A 13,637-nucleotide genomic window follows, 5' to 3' on the forward strand; every position below is an offset into this window, starting at 1 on the left:
AATATGGTTTTGTTTATTTATGTTGTTCTTTGCTGACCGCACCCCCCGACAAACTTTTCCAAGCATTAATCTACGGTCAACTATCTACACCTCATCATGAAATAATCTAGTTTAATTTTATCATTAGTAATATCAATTTATTTAACTTAGTAAAATACATTTAATATTAAATTTGATTCACCATAATACATATGTAGTTCCTCTTCTTGTTTAAAAGCTTGTGCGTGATCTGCAACATAAACCAATAGCCATCAACTATCATTATACATTTCTTTCTGTAATTATTAAGTGGTACAGAAACTATAGAAGGGACTAGTCGGGGGAGTATAAGTGCTTGCCAACTGCAGAAACCAGACAGGTCATCACACTTTTCAAAGTAGAAGATTTTGTAGATTTGCAAATTTAGTCTACACTACTCAATCAATCTTATCCTGATGCACACAATCATTATGGCCTCATTAATAAACAGTGTTATAAATATCTGTCAGTAATGCAAAAGATTAATAAAAATGTTAACACGTAGGAAATTTAAGGGAGAAATTTACTAACATAAGACAATCAAAGCTAAAAACATAGAAAATCATACTTTGATGTTAATGTTTTTATAGATTCTATAACTTTAGACTTCTATGTATTATCTGAGATTCTTCACTCTGGTAAACTAAATGGTCCTAAAAATAATTTTTATTACACCGAATATACATATACTATTCGAAACCTCTACTATAATATATACATATATTATATTATTTTGGATGAATTATACAATATACTATTGCAATACAAAGCCAAATGACTAATGTGATTAAAAAAGTTTATATATATCAAGCCAAATGTTAGTTTATGATATTATTAGGTACATTGGACAAGACCAGAGAGTTTTCACAGGATAAAATCCAAGTAATAACAAAGTATAACTTTCAAAAATTATAATGTTGACATTAAGCGACTGAAAATCAGTAAAGCCAAATTAATAAATGGATTAATGGGTTAAAACATTTAAAATCACCAATAACCTAATTACCCAATAACCGGATTAATAATTCAGTTCTCCAATTAGACGTTTAAGTTAAGAAATCAAAAACTTAGGAATGATTTTCTTACCAACTTCTTCCATTATCGACTTGTTTGCAATAAACACTGTTTAAAAGACAGAAAACAAGCATACAATACGTGCATACAACGGTAAGATTATATCTTTTTCCAAAGAGGTAATAGCGATGAAATAATTTATATTCTTTTTCTCTAAGCAACTGTAATAAAGTTAGCCTCCTCATGTATTTCTGTAATTTATTGAAATGTTAAAAGCAATGTTGCCGCCACAACGGTTAATGAGTCATTTCAATTTTCCGTTGTTTTTCTATCAGATTTCTTCAACATATGATTTTCTTCATTAAACTATTAAATGTTTTATTACAGATAACTATATCAGATATTGATTTGATATATTTCAGGTTCCCTGTTGAAGTTGAGTGATCCATGTATTTTAATTTGACGATACAATGTGTAAGTTTAGTGGGGTTCCTACGGACACGGTGACAGCTACTGCAACCGATGTCTGGTGGCGGGGCCCTTCACAACGTGAAATGCGTGGGACCCTCCCACACCTCTCCACCCGTAGATTTAACTCCCTGAAGGAAATGTTTCTTTTCATCCACCAGACGGGGGAAGGGCCGACTGGCTAGGTCTCCTTTCATAGCGGCACAATCCACCACATGTTCCACTGTTTCAGGGATTCGACAGGTGGGGAACCAAGACGCAATATTCTTTCCGAAGCTTTGCAGTTTTCCTCGGAACCCTCCATGTTCTCAGAAGATATTCATATCGAACAGCTGAAGCTCACCATGCCGCGAACACCGTAGAAAACTGGATCATAGAATATTTTTGGTGGATGTGCTGTTTACAAGGTTGCTCAGAAAAAGTTTATACAGTTTTAGTAATTGTTGTGTATAGACAATGTTTTATTATTTTTTTTCACTAAAGGACATATGTAATGTTTATATATGTCAGGAATAACCTCTTTGGACATTGTATATTGATAGGTGAATCTCTTTGGTGGTTATCAGTTATAGATTATCGGTTAGTTAGCGCCAGGCACATCCTTCGGTCATGTCGATTGTTCTGTTTATCTAATAATAGGGGTATTCATGATGTTGTGTTAAATGTTATATGTTTTACCATGTTAAATGTTATAACTATAGGATTGTGAGCAGCCCTATTTGAAGTCATGTTAAACGTTAAATGCATAAGAGCCCCTAGTGGATTTCTCAGCAACTTGTTGTATAAGCTTTATGTTTATAACCTTCCTTCCAGACCCTCATGTTATTGTTTACTTCAGTTTTGATTTAAGTAATTAATTAATACATGCCTAGAGTGAGTGAAAAGTGGAATTTGTGTGAAAGTTTAGCTGATGAGTGTCTTATTGATCTTCAAACTTGTGAAGAAGAGAATGAAGATGAGCTAATTGACAACTGTATTGAAAGTCACAACAACTAATATGGCGGCGACCTCAACTGATCTATTGTGTGACGTCATTCTCGATTTAACTGACCAAGTAACAGACTCTCAGCCATGTTAAATGTTATTTCGTTTTACCACAGTAAAAGAAGGCAATTTTTTTCGATTTAACACGAGTTTTTCCATTTAACACGCTTTAACATAGATCATGAATACCCCTAATATATGTTTTCAACCCATTGAACTCTTTTTATTATATAACCCCTAACAGGTTATGGGCCCAGGCTGTGTAAATCCGTGAAAGTATTCGGGTATATTGTAGTGTTCGCTCCGATTCGGTTTACCGGTATCCTTGAGAGGCTAAAATGGCGTCGTCAACCGTGTACCCCCCAGTTGGACGACTCAAACTATAAAAACTGGAAATTCAGAGTTATGTGTCTTTTCGAAGAAAAGGGAGTTGAGCACACTATGAAAGAAGGATGGGAAGCTAAAACAACAGTAGATAAAGAAGCGGAAAAGAAAGCGAAGAACTTGGTGATTAACTGCGTCACGGATCGCCATATCGACTATGTCCGAGATGCTAAAGCTGGACGAGAGATGCTATCTCGCTTGAGTAAAGTTTTCGAAAGGAAGAGCACCATTTTGAAACTCCTCGTACGGAAGAGACTTTCATCATTAAAGTGTACTACACCGCTTCAAGAACACTTCAACAAGTTTGACTCATTGGTGCGAGATCTCGAAGCGATGGGATCCAAGTTGGAAGAGGACGACCTCGTTTGCCACTTGTTGCTCACCATACCGGAGAAATATGAAAAAGTTGTTACGGTTTTACAGACATGTAATCCTGAAGACGTCCCAGAAGGAGAGAAGGCCATCTCGACAAAATGGGTGTTTACGATGAAGGAAGACGGCATGAAGAAGGCGAGGCTGGTTGCTCGTGGCTTTCAAGAGGATAACCCAGGTGAAAATAATTTTATTCATTCCCCAGTATGTAGGGTTGAAACAATTAGGGTGCTATTGTCAATTGCTTGCCAGAGAGACTGGAAAATGAGACAGGTGGATGTCCCCAATGCCTTCCTGAATGGGAACATCGATTATCCCGTTTACATCAAGACTCCTAAGGGTGTAAACTCACCTACTAAAACATTAAAATTAAATAGACCCCTTTATGGTCTAAAAAAATGCCCCTAAATTTTGGAATGAGAGGTTTGATAGTTTTATGATTAATATTGGTTTCAAGAGGTCCAATTACGACTTCTGCTTTTATTCAGAGTTGAGATCTCTCTAATTTTGACAAACTACGAGAAAAAAATGCAACTGGTCTCCTTCCTGCATTAGTGTAGTTGCAATAGCAACATTGGATGTATCACTTTCAATAACTATGGGTGAGCTACCAGATATAGCAGTAACCAGAGAATTGGCAATTTCTTGTTTTAACCTGGCAAAATCTTGAGCGGCTTGAGGACCCAAAGGAAAAGTGGCAGATCCCGTTATGCGACTAATTTTCTCAGAAAAACAGGGAACCCATTCTGAATAATGAGCGAAAAGTCCGAGGGCAACTTTCAAGAAAGAAGCATCGTTCGGTAGAGGCAACTCGAGCAAGGGTTTCAGTCTTTCAGGATCAGGACCTATTGAGTTTTTTGATATGACATAACCAAGAAGATTTATACAGGGCATTGAAAATTTACTTTTCTCAAGATTTAATTCTAGACCATCTTACTGCTAACATGAAACATTGAATATTATTGTCGTGTTCAGCTTTATCATTACCACAAACAGTGATGTCATCCAAATAGGAGAAAACTCCTGTTAGACCTTCATCAGAAATAATTGTGTCAATCCCCCGTTGAAAACATGCTACACCATTGGTTACACCATTTGGGATCCTTTTGAACTGATACAATCTTCCTTGAGCCTCAAATGCAGAGTAGACTTTCTCACCATCTGCAATGGGGACCTAGAGGTAGGCACTTTTCAGATCTATTGTAGTAAAAATGCTGTACTGTGCTACGTTTTTAACTACCTCCTCCATGTTGGGTAGAGGGTAGTCGTCTAATAATGTGAACTTACTATGGTTTGGGAATAATCAATAAAAAGCCTCTTCTTATGATTTTCATATTGAACAACCAAGACCTGAGCTTGCCAAGGAGAGTTGCTTTCCTTAATAATGTCATCAGAGAGTAGTTGTTCTATTTCTTGTTTGATAATTTTTTTATCAGACTTTGTAGCTATATTTTTGCAATTTGGAGCGAGATTGGAGAATGATCGTGGAGACTCTACTCTAGCTACTGAGGCCGAACAAATTGTAAGTAGTTATTTATTTCCATCAAATTTTAGTTGTACGTCAGATTGTTTTTTTTAAAAAATCATGACCACAGCAGAGCTCCTCTAGTAAAGAAAGTTTAAATTCAGGATAACTGTGGCCTAAAAGCTCAAGGGTAACAAGCACATATCCACTTACTTGTGAAGAAAGGGATGTAGTTGTCATTGATACGCTTCCACTTTCATGATAGACTCGCAAATCATAACGCTTAACAAGATTCAAATTAATAAAGCTTTTCGAGCTTCCAGTCTCTATTAAATACAGCACAGGTTGACAATCTATTTTAGCTATTACGAAAGCTTTTGCAAGATTTTTCAAGGCCTCACCATTGATGGTTGCTAAGACTATGCAAGCTGCTACTGATCCGCTCGTACTATTCACTGAATTTCTTCTTCTTCCCACATACCGAAGCGTAATGCCCCTTTATTTTGTAGTTTCTACATTCAGTGTCTTTAGCAGGGCGTCTGAGCGAGGGTGACGGTTGTAACCACAAAAAAAAAAAAAACAATCACCCCCTTTCTTTGGGATAGTAGAATGAACAGGAGAGGTTATTTCTAAATTGTCTTACGATGAGACAATATTGAATAGCATGCAGCTGGCACAGTACTTTTCCTGGTATTGTTGGTGAGCCATTTCTGTCTGAGCTTGATTTACAGCCTCCTTCATACTCGAAGTTTCATTCTCTAAGAGTCGTTAACGTATAGAAATCGATGTCAGTCCATCAATAAAAGCATCGCCAACTTATTTATCCCTATGCTGAGAAGCTGTAGCTGGTTTGAATTCACATTCCTTGGCAAGGAGATTTAAATTTTGTAAAAACTGATCCATACGTTTTCGATTTCGTTTTTATTTTTTATATAAACAGTATTTAATACATCTACGGCTTCTCGGAATTCTCTCAAATCACTCACTAAATCGTAAAAACTATGGGACAAGTATTTTGTAAATATCTTGAATTTGTCCTCATCTGTAAGATTTTCTGTTGCAAAATCCAAGAAGTTATTAAATTTCAATATATTAGCCAATGTACCCTTTCTTTACTTGCTGAAGGAGAACTGTACTCAGTCTCGAATCTAGTTGGTCTGAGATACTCCATTTGAGCTTTACTGGAGACTATACATTTAAATGAATAAAATTGTTATGAATTGAGTAGGTATAAATCAGATCACAAATTAGACACTCAACACGCAAGATGGTTACAGTGTAGCCTTACAGAGTTACTATAACATTGCCAACGGAATTTGCCTCGTATTATCGTTAAGCACTTTCTCGAAGTATTGCGCCAATCTATGCATTATTTCCCTGCAATTAAAGATATTATTACTATCCTCGCCCTTAATATGTTTTATAACAGGCTCCTTCTCTTTGTGTATGTTTCGCAGACATCTATAAAGAGTTTCTTGTTTCCATGTGCATCTTCTTCCAAAGTCTTCCCATGCTTTCCTGTTTTGTTCTTATATGACATTTATCTCTTTTCTTTATATCCACTGTAGTCTTCGATGTATTTTGTTCGAAGGTAGTGTTTCCAGAGCTCCTCTTTCTGTTTTATTTTCATATTTACGACTCAATAATTAAAAAGAACGATTTTTAACTCAACGATTAAAACAGATATTGCTGGAGGCAGCAGAAAAAAGCAGGGTCTGTCTGAGACTAAGTAGAACGTCTTTGGCCTACTCTGGTTTTTCCACATACCTCTTCTGCTGCCTCCAGCAATATCTGTTTTAATCCCTTCCAGCGCTCTTCTATGTCATTAGAGTCCCAGTGATATTTATTGTTTGAAGCTTTTACTTCTACAGTCGATTCATACACTTCAGCAAGTTCTTCAGATTTCAGCTTGTAACTTTCATCTTAAAGAATTGATTTTTCTTGTTAATAGATAGGTTCTACACAACCATATCCATTTTTATTGGGTTAGACTGCTACCAATGGGAAATTTCTCTACACCCCTGTGTTAGTCCATTTTAACTGAGATTAAATTTACTAAATGTATTATAATGTACAGTTGTAAATAACAATAAATAAATAAATAATAAAATTTTTATTAGGTCGTTTAATATGAAATGTCAGTCTTCACAGGAAAGGTTATTCAGTAAAACAACTTTTTGAAATCAAAACATTTTTATTCAAAGTATTCACCCATATTTTCTTACATTTCCTCCCACTTTTTTCAACTTTTTAATCCCAGAACTGAAAAATTCTGGGTTTCGTGAATAACAAGTCAGAAAATTCGTTTATGATAAAAGAATCATTTTCAAAAATGTTAATATTTAAGAAAGTTGTTCGTGTTTCTGAACAGATGAAAATCTGTTGAAGATAATAAGGTGGGTGTGGAAGGACTTCGTAACACAGCTCGTTTAGTTTCTTTTCTGTCGTGAAACATAAATTCTAGCGTTGTTGTGTAAAAGTGTAGGCCTTTTCAGATTAACCATGCAGGTTATTTTTCAACAAGTTTTTCATACGTCATGTCAATATCACTGCAGTGCGATGTGAATATGAGTTTCACCTCTGGGTAAAAAAGAAAAATGAATCATTCCTGCTATTTTCCACAAACAAAGAAACCAATAATTGTTTTAGATGCAAATGTGTCTTAAGTTCAAAGAATCCGCTCAGGGCCTTAAAAATAAATATATCCGGGCCCCAAAAATAAGTCTATCGTGAGCCACAAAAATAAATATGTCATGGGTCTCGAAAACTGCCTAAGTTCTTTAATTCAAAATGTAAGGAAAAATAATAAATTGCTAGTAATAGAAAAAGTGTCTCAGGATTAACTAAAAAAAACTAGTTGAAGGACACTGCACTTGTGCTCTACATACAACGTAAATCTTAAATGTAACTTCAGAGGGCACAGGGTTGAAGGCTCATGTATGAACCTCCAGAGAATGGTGAACTTTTTTCAAATAATTTTTAATTTGAAAATAACGACAATAAGTTATATTCATTTACACAAATTAACCTGCACTTACTTCTGAGTACAGCTATGTTCAAACTATTTTAATAGAGTATTATTATTATGGTTGATTGTAAGTGAGCTTCAATGTTGAGAACATTTGATTAACCTTTAATAAAGGGCAGCAGTTAATCAAAACAGTCTCACTAATCTAGTAGCACACTTTCAAACGTAAAAATCGTTTTAAAAGCTCAGACTTTCAATTTGGTTCTTCATAATGCAATAAAAGCGCAGTATCATAACCTTACTAAAGATAAAAAATAAGTTGTATATTTTAATTTTTAACTTTAAATTTAGGAATATAATAATTTTCTTTGTTTTTATTGTGTATAGCTTGTGAATAATTGACATATCTTTTATTAAGATTCTTATATTAATCGATTATTTAGTGAGTATTTTTGAACAAACCTGCGTGGCTACTGGCGACGCGCCCAAACTGTACCAGCAACAGATTTTGAGGGTAGTAAACAATTGACAGGTGACAATAAACTAACACGATGAAAAGTGTTTATTTTAATGCTTTTGTAGGTACAGCATCGGGTGTTTTCAAAGGTAATAGTTCTTTTATACTGTTATTATACTTGGCAGGCATCTCTCTACTTTGTAGAGTACAATTAGGTTAACTCACGTGATTTTTCAAAAAAGAACGGTTGAATTTACCCTACTTTAAATAAGTAGTGATATTTTTATGTCTAGAAAGTGTATTAATTACTGTGATTTTGTTTTATTTTTAAATAATCACTATTTAATAAGTTGTGAAATTAGTATTGTAAATAGATTAATTGATTATATTATGCTTTTAGGAGTTACTGCAGTTGAAAAATGTGACTTGTATGTAAAAAATCTAGATAGTTTAAAAACAGCCACAAATAAAAATCCCATTACCGCAATGAATTGGGGTGATGGTTTCGAGGAAGAGGTTGTAATTGGTTATGGATCCCAGCTAGTAAAAATTTATAATTTAAAGACAAGATCTTTCACGATGGCAGAAGAAAAGAAGTGTGGGGAAGGAGCAATAATTGGAATAAGTAGACGTAATTGGTAAGCATTAATTATAAATTTGTAACAGTGGAAAGTATTTGATGTAATACAATCGGTTTGATTTAAATAAATTTTTAGGACCTATCCCATTTAACTTAATTTTCATTCTTTTCTCAAAATGGAGTTGTGAGGATTGTTTATTTGGTAGGTATGTTTACCCATTACAGAATTTATTTATGTAAGACAGATAACAAGGTTACTGACTTGTTACATTAAAAATATATTCAATCCTACTCTGTAGGTTTGTCGAAAGTTCATAATTAATCATAACAAAATCTTAATATTACTGATTTAAGACTTTTTTGTTTGTTGATCAGAACAAATTGTTAAGGGAACGTACAATTAAATATTTATTATTACAGTGGTTCAGAAGACGTATACATTTTCTTGAGCATCCAATTGAGATAATTATACACAGGTTACAAAAACTTATTTCTGCTGCATAAAGGTATTATCTGCATTGTATGAGGATCTTTATTCTAAATGTGTTGTCTTATTTGATCTGTTTCATCGTTCCACTATTATAGTAAATAGTTTTATCTAATGTTCTCAATGTTGAAATGTAATTTGGTTAACATTTCACCAAAAATGAAAGGGCAGGTGAATGGAGAGGATCAAATTATAGAAAAATGCTTCTTGAAAACTTACTAAAATTTAACTAAAGTCTATAACCTTCAGTATCAACATGTTAAGGAATGGTGTACATAGCCAAAACTGTATTTGACTTGCTATTAGAATTATAATCTCAGCTTTAAATCCATACTATCATATTTTTCCTCTTGAACTTAATGATTGGGTTGATTATTCCATTTGTCACATTTTCCATAATGTGCTGTGCCATTTCAGTAGACTAATGACACTGTTGCAGAGTATGAGATTTGAGTAATATTAAGTGGTTAATACTAACAGGGATGTTATTAGTATTTATTATAAAATTTATAATAATTACATTTACACTACTTATTTCTGACTGCAATGAAACACTAATCCAGTTGTGCCATTGTTCTACTAGGGCAGCAATTTCTCCTGTTCCTTAATAAGACTAATCATTTCTATCAATAAATGTCTCATCACTTCAGTTTATAGTGATCATTTAATATCAGAATCTTGTACATAATTTCAATCCATATAAATGAATGGATAAGTACTGTGATTTGTCTAGCTAAAGTATTTTATATAGTTTTCTACCAGTTAACAAGAAGTGTCATAGGATCATAGGAGCCTGTGGTCTTTGTTTCTCATAATTATTGGAGTGTCATGCCTGTTAATGTTAAAGTGGATTTGTACCAGTGATAACATTGTAATTATGATGTATAAAATATGATAATATATTATTAATATTTTGATCCTTGCTGTTTACTCTATTGAGTTGTTAAACGTTATTAACATTGCCATTTCTTACAATTTTCTACAAATTTTCATTTTTCCAACTATTGCCTGACATCCAAAACAATGTAAAATTAATTAGAAACCAACATCACAACTACCTTTGTAAAATTTTCAAATTGATAATTCAAAAACTAATGAATTTACTTAGTGAATTTTTAGTGGGGAATTTGCAACATTTGTGGAAACGGTCATGAGCTGTAGCAAATATGTTAAACATGGATTGCAGAAATGAGTACAATTAGCTAATCAAATCTGTACTGACCAGAAATGAGGGTATTGTAATAGACAGATTATTTACAGAATAAAAGTTTATTAAATATACAGATATAAATGCTTAAAGAAAGCATAAAAAAAAAAAAAATTACTACATAAACAGAAAATATTTTTCTGGCATGGTATAGTTTCCTCTTAACATTTCTAAAGAAATATATAAATATTAATTAATTTACTTGGTGTAGCTGTAGCTTTTGCATAATGAAGATTTCAGTAGCGGTTCCCTTATCTTTGAGTTAAATCTAAAATTACATTATAAATTAATGTAATTATAATTATTTAAATATAAGTATAAATTAATATAATAATGTAATAATTAATTATAAACTAATTAATTGTATTCCTCCATTAGTGCTTTTGCTTCTCCGCTGGTTTAAAAGCCTGAAAATGTTATCAATAATGTAAAATTACTATAAGAATCTTGGAGCACTTCTGTATGTTACGATATCTTAAAAAATTAGGTTACCTTCAAGAGAGTGATATTTATGAGATTTTGAAAAATTTCATTAATAAGTACTTACTAATTATTTGATTAGAACAAGAGATTTGAAGAAAGTAGTGTATACACCTAAAATATATTTAATTTGAATTACTTATTTTTTAAGGAAATGAAAAAAAAAATAATAGTAAAATTGATGAGAGTTAGTAAAAATATTTACCATGGCTTTAGGGTCAGCAACCTTCCTTTCTGATGTCTTATATATGACTGGATAAAATAAGCCAGAGAGTAAAACTAGATTACACAAACTTGTTTTGCATCATTCTTTCTCGTCAAGTATGTGATTGAACCGATTATAACATTCATGAAATTATAATTGTAAGAATAATGGGAGACTTCGCTTTAAAGTTCATGTAGTTTTTATAACATAAGTCTTAATTGCATTTTACATTAACTTGTAAATCTCTGGAGCAAGTCAAGCATTTTTGTAAGTTGATACAAGAATTTATTCAGTTTTGAAATGGTTGAAAGTTTACTATTAGCCTTGTGGTGACAAGTCCACATTCATTAGTTTATTTTTTTTTTTTTTCTGGCCAGAGTTCCAATTCGTGTTTATAACTCTGAAAATATTTTTAGACAAAATAGAATTATTGAAAATGTAATATATATGTTTTCAATGAGCCGTTTCGTCCAAAATTAACTAAAAAAGACTCGATACAAGAAATCTGCATCAAAAAATTTTCAACTTTATAATACTGTTGATACCATAGTGTCTTAATATTTCCTCTCAGCATATCCTCAATTATATATTAGAAGAAAAAAATATTTAGTTTGTTACTACAAACTAGTTTCTAACTTTTCAGAATTTATTTTAAAATTCGGAAGTTTCATTGATATGAAGTTACATCACACATACAATTAATTTTAAAAACTAATAGTTTACGTAGTTAAATAAAAAAATCAGAGATTTCTCTGGAAACCTTTGAGAAAAATATAAAAAGTTTATTTTTATATAAATTGGAATTGGAATTAAGAAAAAACATTTTGATGATTTTTATTTTGTGTTTTGTTAGCGTTCTTCTAACTGCCGTTGAATCTGGATTGGTTAAGTTATGGAGAGAGGGTAGTGATCCGCTTACAATTAATACTGGTGGGCCTTTGGAAAGAGTAAGGCCCAGTCCTCACCATTCTAACATTATAGCTACTGGTGGTAAAGAAAATGATCTTAAGCTATGGGACACTCAAACTGGAGAGCAAACATTTTCTGCAAAAAATGTGAGTATGTTAAAAATTCTGACAAGTTTCACTCCTCTTTATCTTTTTTTTTTTTCAATGTTATTTTTAATGTATATGATATGGTATTTTGTCTAGGAATATTTTTTCTATTTGTAATCAACAGAAATTTCTGTCTTATTAAACTCTTATTTAGTTACTGGTGATCGAAATTAAAATTCTAATTTCAGAAGCTTAAGATTAATTTATAAATATTGTAATTTAAAATATTATAAAGTAATAAATTGAATTTACAAATAATATAAAGCAATTGAACCTGTTGGTGAATGGAGGGTGCTGAGATAATATTGTACTTCCAAACAACTAGAACATTGATTTATACACTTATAACTGCATTAAATAAAGTATTTCCTTATAATACCGTCATAATTTGATAACATGTCATAGGGTAAATTCTATATATTTTTTACTGAATTCTATCATATTCTTGGATTAGTTATAATGATGAAATAGAATTAAAATTGATGTGTACAAGTAAATCTAAGATACTCATCTTTTTTTTTTTTTTTAGAATACTTTCCAATTTTTTTTATTACAATACACTAAGAAATTTGAAAAAATAACTTCATTCCATGCCTAATATAATATAATATAGCTTTGTGCTTCAACTATTCATAAACCAAACTCTAATGATGGTCATGAATTGAAAAATGTTTTCCTAATTATTATGACTTTTTTCCATTTTGGAAGACTCTCATTGTAGTTGAACGATTGTTGGTTCACAATTTAACATAATTGCTGATTTGCAAATGATAAATATACAATAATTGAAACATTCGGTCATTAAACATCATAGCTGAAAAAAATGAAATTTTTCACAATGCTTATTAATTACAATATTTTAACTTTCAACCTGGAGTCAAACTACTTACTATAACTTAAGATCAGGATTATTCCTTTAGGGAGTGTGCACAATTATTGAAGGTCGTATTTTAATAGTCTTCTGTTTTTATAGTAAATTAAAGATACCCCAAGTTTTGTGTAGCTATTTAATAATACACCTTAATTACTTAATTCTTTTTTCTCTAAAAGTATGATGTTCTGAATTGTACAATATTATCTTAGTAACAGAAAATTATTTTAAGCTATAGTTTCACTTTTTTTTTTTTTAGGTAAGACATGATGATTTGGAACTAAGAGTTCCTGTTTGGATCACTGATATGGCTTTTATCCTTAACACCAGAAAAGTTGCTGTAACTACTCGTCATGGTTATGTAAGTCCGCAATTATTCATGTACTTACCAATTATACTAACAAGGGGAGGCTATGGCCATGGGATCAACGATTTCAGTGAAAGTTTTATTGAATATAAGAAGATGGCTGACCATGAGGTTGTGGTCAAAAAGAACAAATAGTTTATAACTATTTGAATGTCCGACGTTTCGCCCCACTTTGCAGGGCTTCATCAGGGCTTAAAAGATTCAAAAAACAAAACAAAAAAAAAAATGAGAATATTACAACAATAAGGTAATTTA

The 13,637-nt window shown here is 32.1% G+C and overlaps 3 protein-coding genes across 3 annotated transcripts in view; 1 reads left to right on the forward strand and 2 right to left on the reverse strand.

Moving 5' to 3' along the window:
* LOC106687416 (zinc finger protein 711) overlaps positions 1 to 1,838 on the reverse strand; it is a 27,934-nt gene extending 26,096 nt beyond the window's left edge. Inside the window, exons 1-2 of the mRNA XM_067048744.1 lie at positions 1,105 to 1,838; positions 182 to 229 (exon numbers count right to left, since the gene is read on the reverse strand). Of these exons, the coding sequence (XP_066904845.1) occupies positions 182 to 229; positions 1,105 to 1,117 (61 nt within the window). The 5' untranslated portion in view covers positions 1,118 to 1,838. The remainder of the gene's footprint in view (positions 1 to 181; positions 230 to 1,104) is intronic.
* Positions 1,839 to 3,741: 1,903 nt separating this feature from the next.
* LOC106687404 (retrovirus-related Pol polyprotein from transposon 17.6) lies at positions 3,742 to 6,920 on the reverse strand. The gene is made up of 4 exons (XM_014431266.1): positions 6,917 to 6,920; positions 6,473 to 6,627; positions 4,228 to 4,414; positions 3,742 to 4,085 (listed from the first exon to the last, which is right to left on the reverse strand). The coding sequence occupies exons 1-4, from the start codon at positions 6,918 to 6,920 to the stop codon at positions 3,742 to 3,744; spliced, it is 690 nt and encodes a 229-aa protein (XP_014286752.1).
* A 1,184-nt stretch (positions 6,921 to 8,104) lies between these two features.
* The window catches only part of l(2)k09848 (lethal (2) k09848), a gene marked incomplete in the record, with an annotated part of 14,799 nt that continues 9,266 nt past the window's right edge, over positions 8,105 to 13,637 (forward strand). Inside the window, 4 exon segments of the mRNA XM_067048746.1 lie at positions 8,105 to 8,279; positions 8,531 to 8,768; positions 11,943 to 12,144; positions 13,275 to 13,380. Of these exon segments, the coding sequence (XP_066904847.1) occupies positions 8,225 to 8,279; positions 8,531 to 8,768; positions 11,943 to 12,144; positions 13,275 to 13,380 (601 nt within the window).

The sequence above is a fragment of the Halyomorpha halys genome, unplaced genomic scaffold (assembly GCF_000696795.3).
Source record: "Halyomorpha halys isolate HHAL.00 unplaced genomic scaffold, Hhal_1.1 Scaffold961.1, whole genome shotgun sequence".
Taxonomy (NCBI): domain Eukaryota; kingdom Metazoa; phylum Arthropoda; class Insecta; order Hemiptera; family Pentatomidae; genus Halyomorpha; species Halyomorpha halys.

What these genes read in the sequence shown, in the direction of transcription:
- LOC106687404 (XM_014431266.1), bottom strand. An exon ending in TGCTGGAGGCAGCAGAAGAG is followed by an intron (nt 4,415 to 6,472) that starts GTATGTGGAAAA and finishes GCCTACCTCTAG; the next exon opens with GTCCCCATTGCAGATGGTGA. An exon ending in GGATGACATCACTGTTTGTG is followed by an intron (nt 4,086 to 4,227) that starts GTAATGATAAAG and finishes AAAACTCAATAG; the next exon opens with GTCCTGATCCTGAAAGACTG.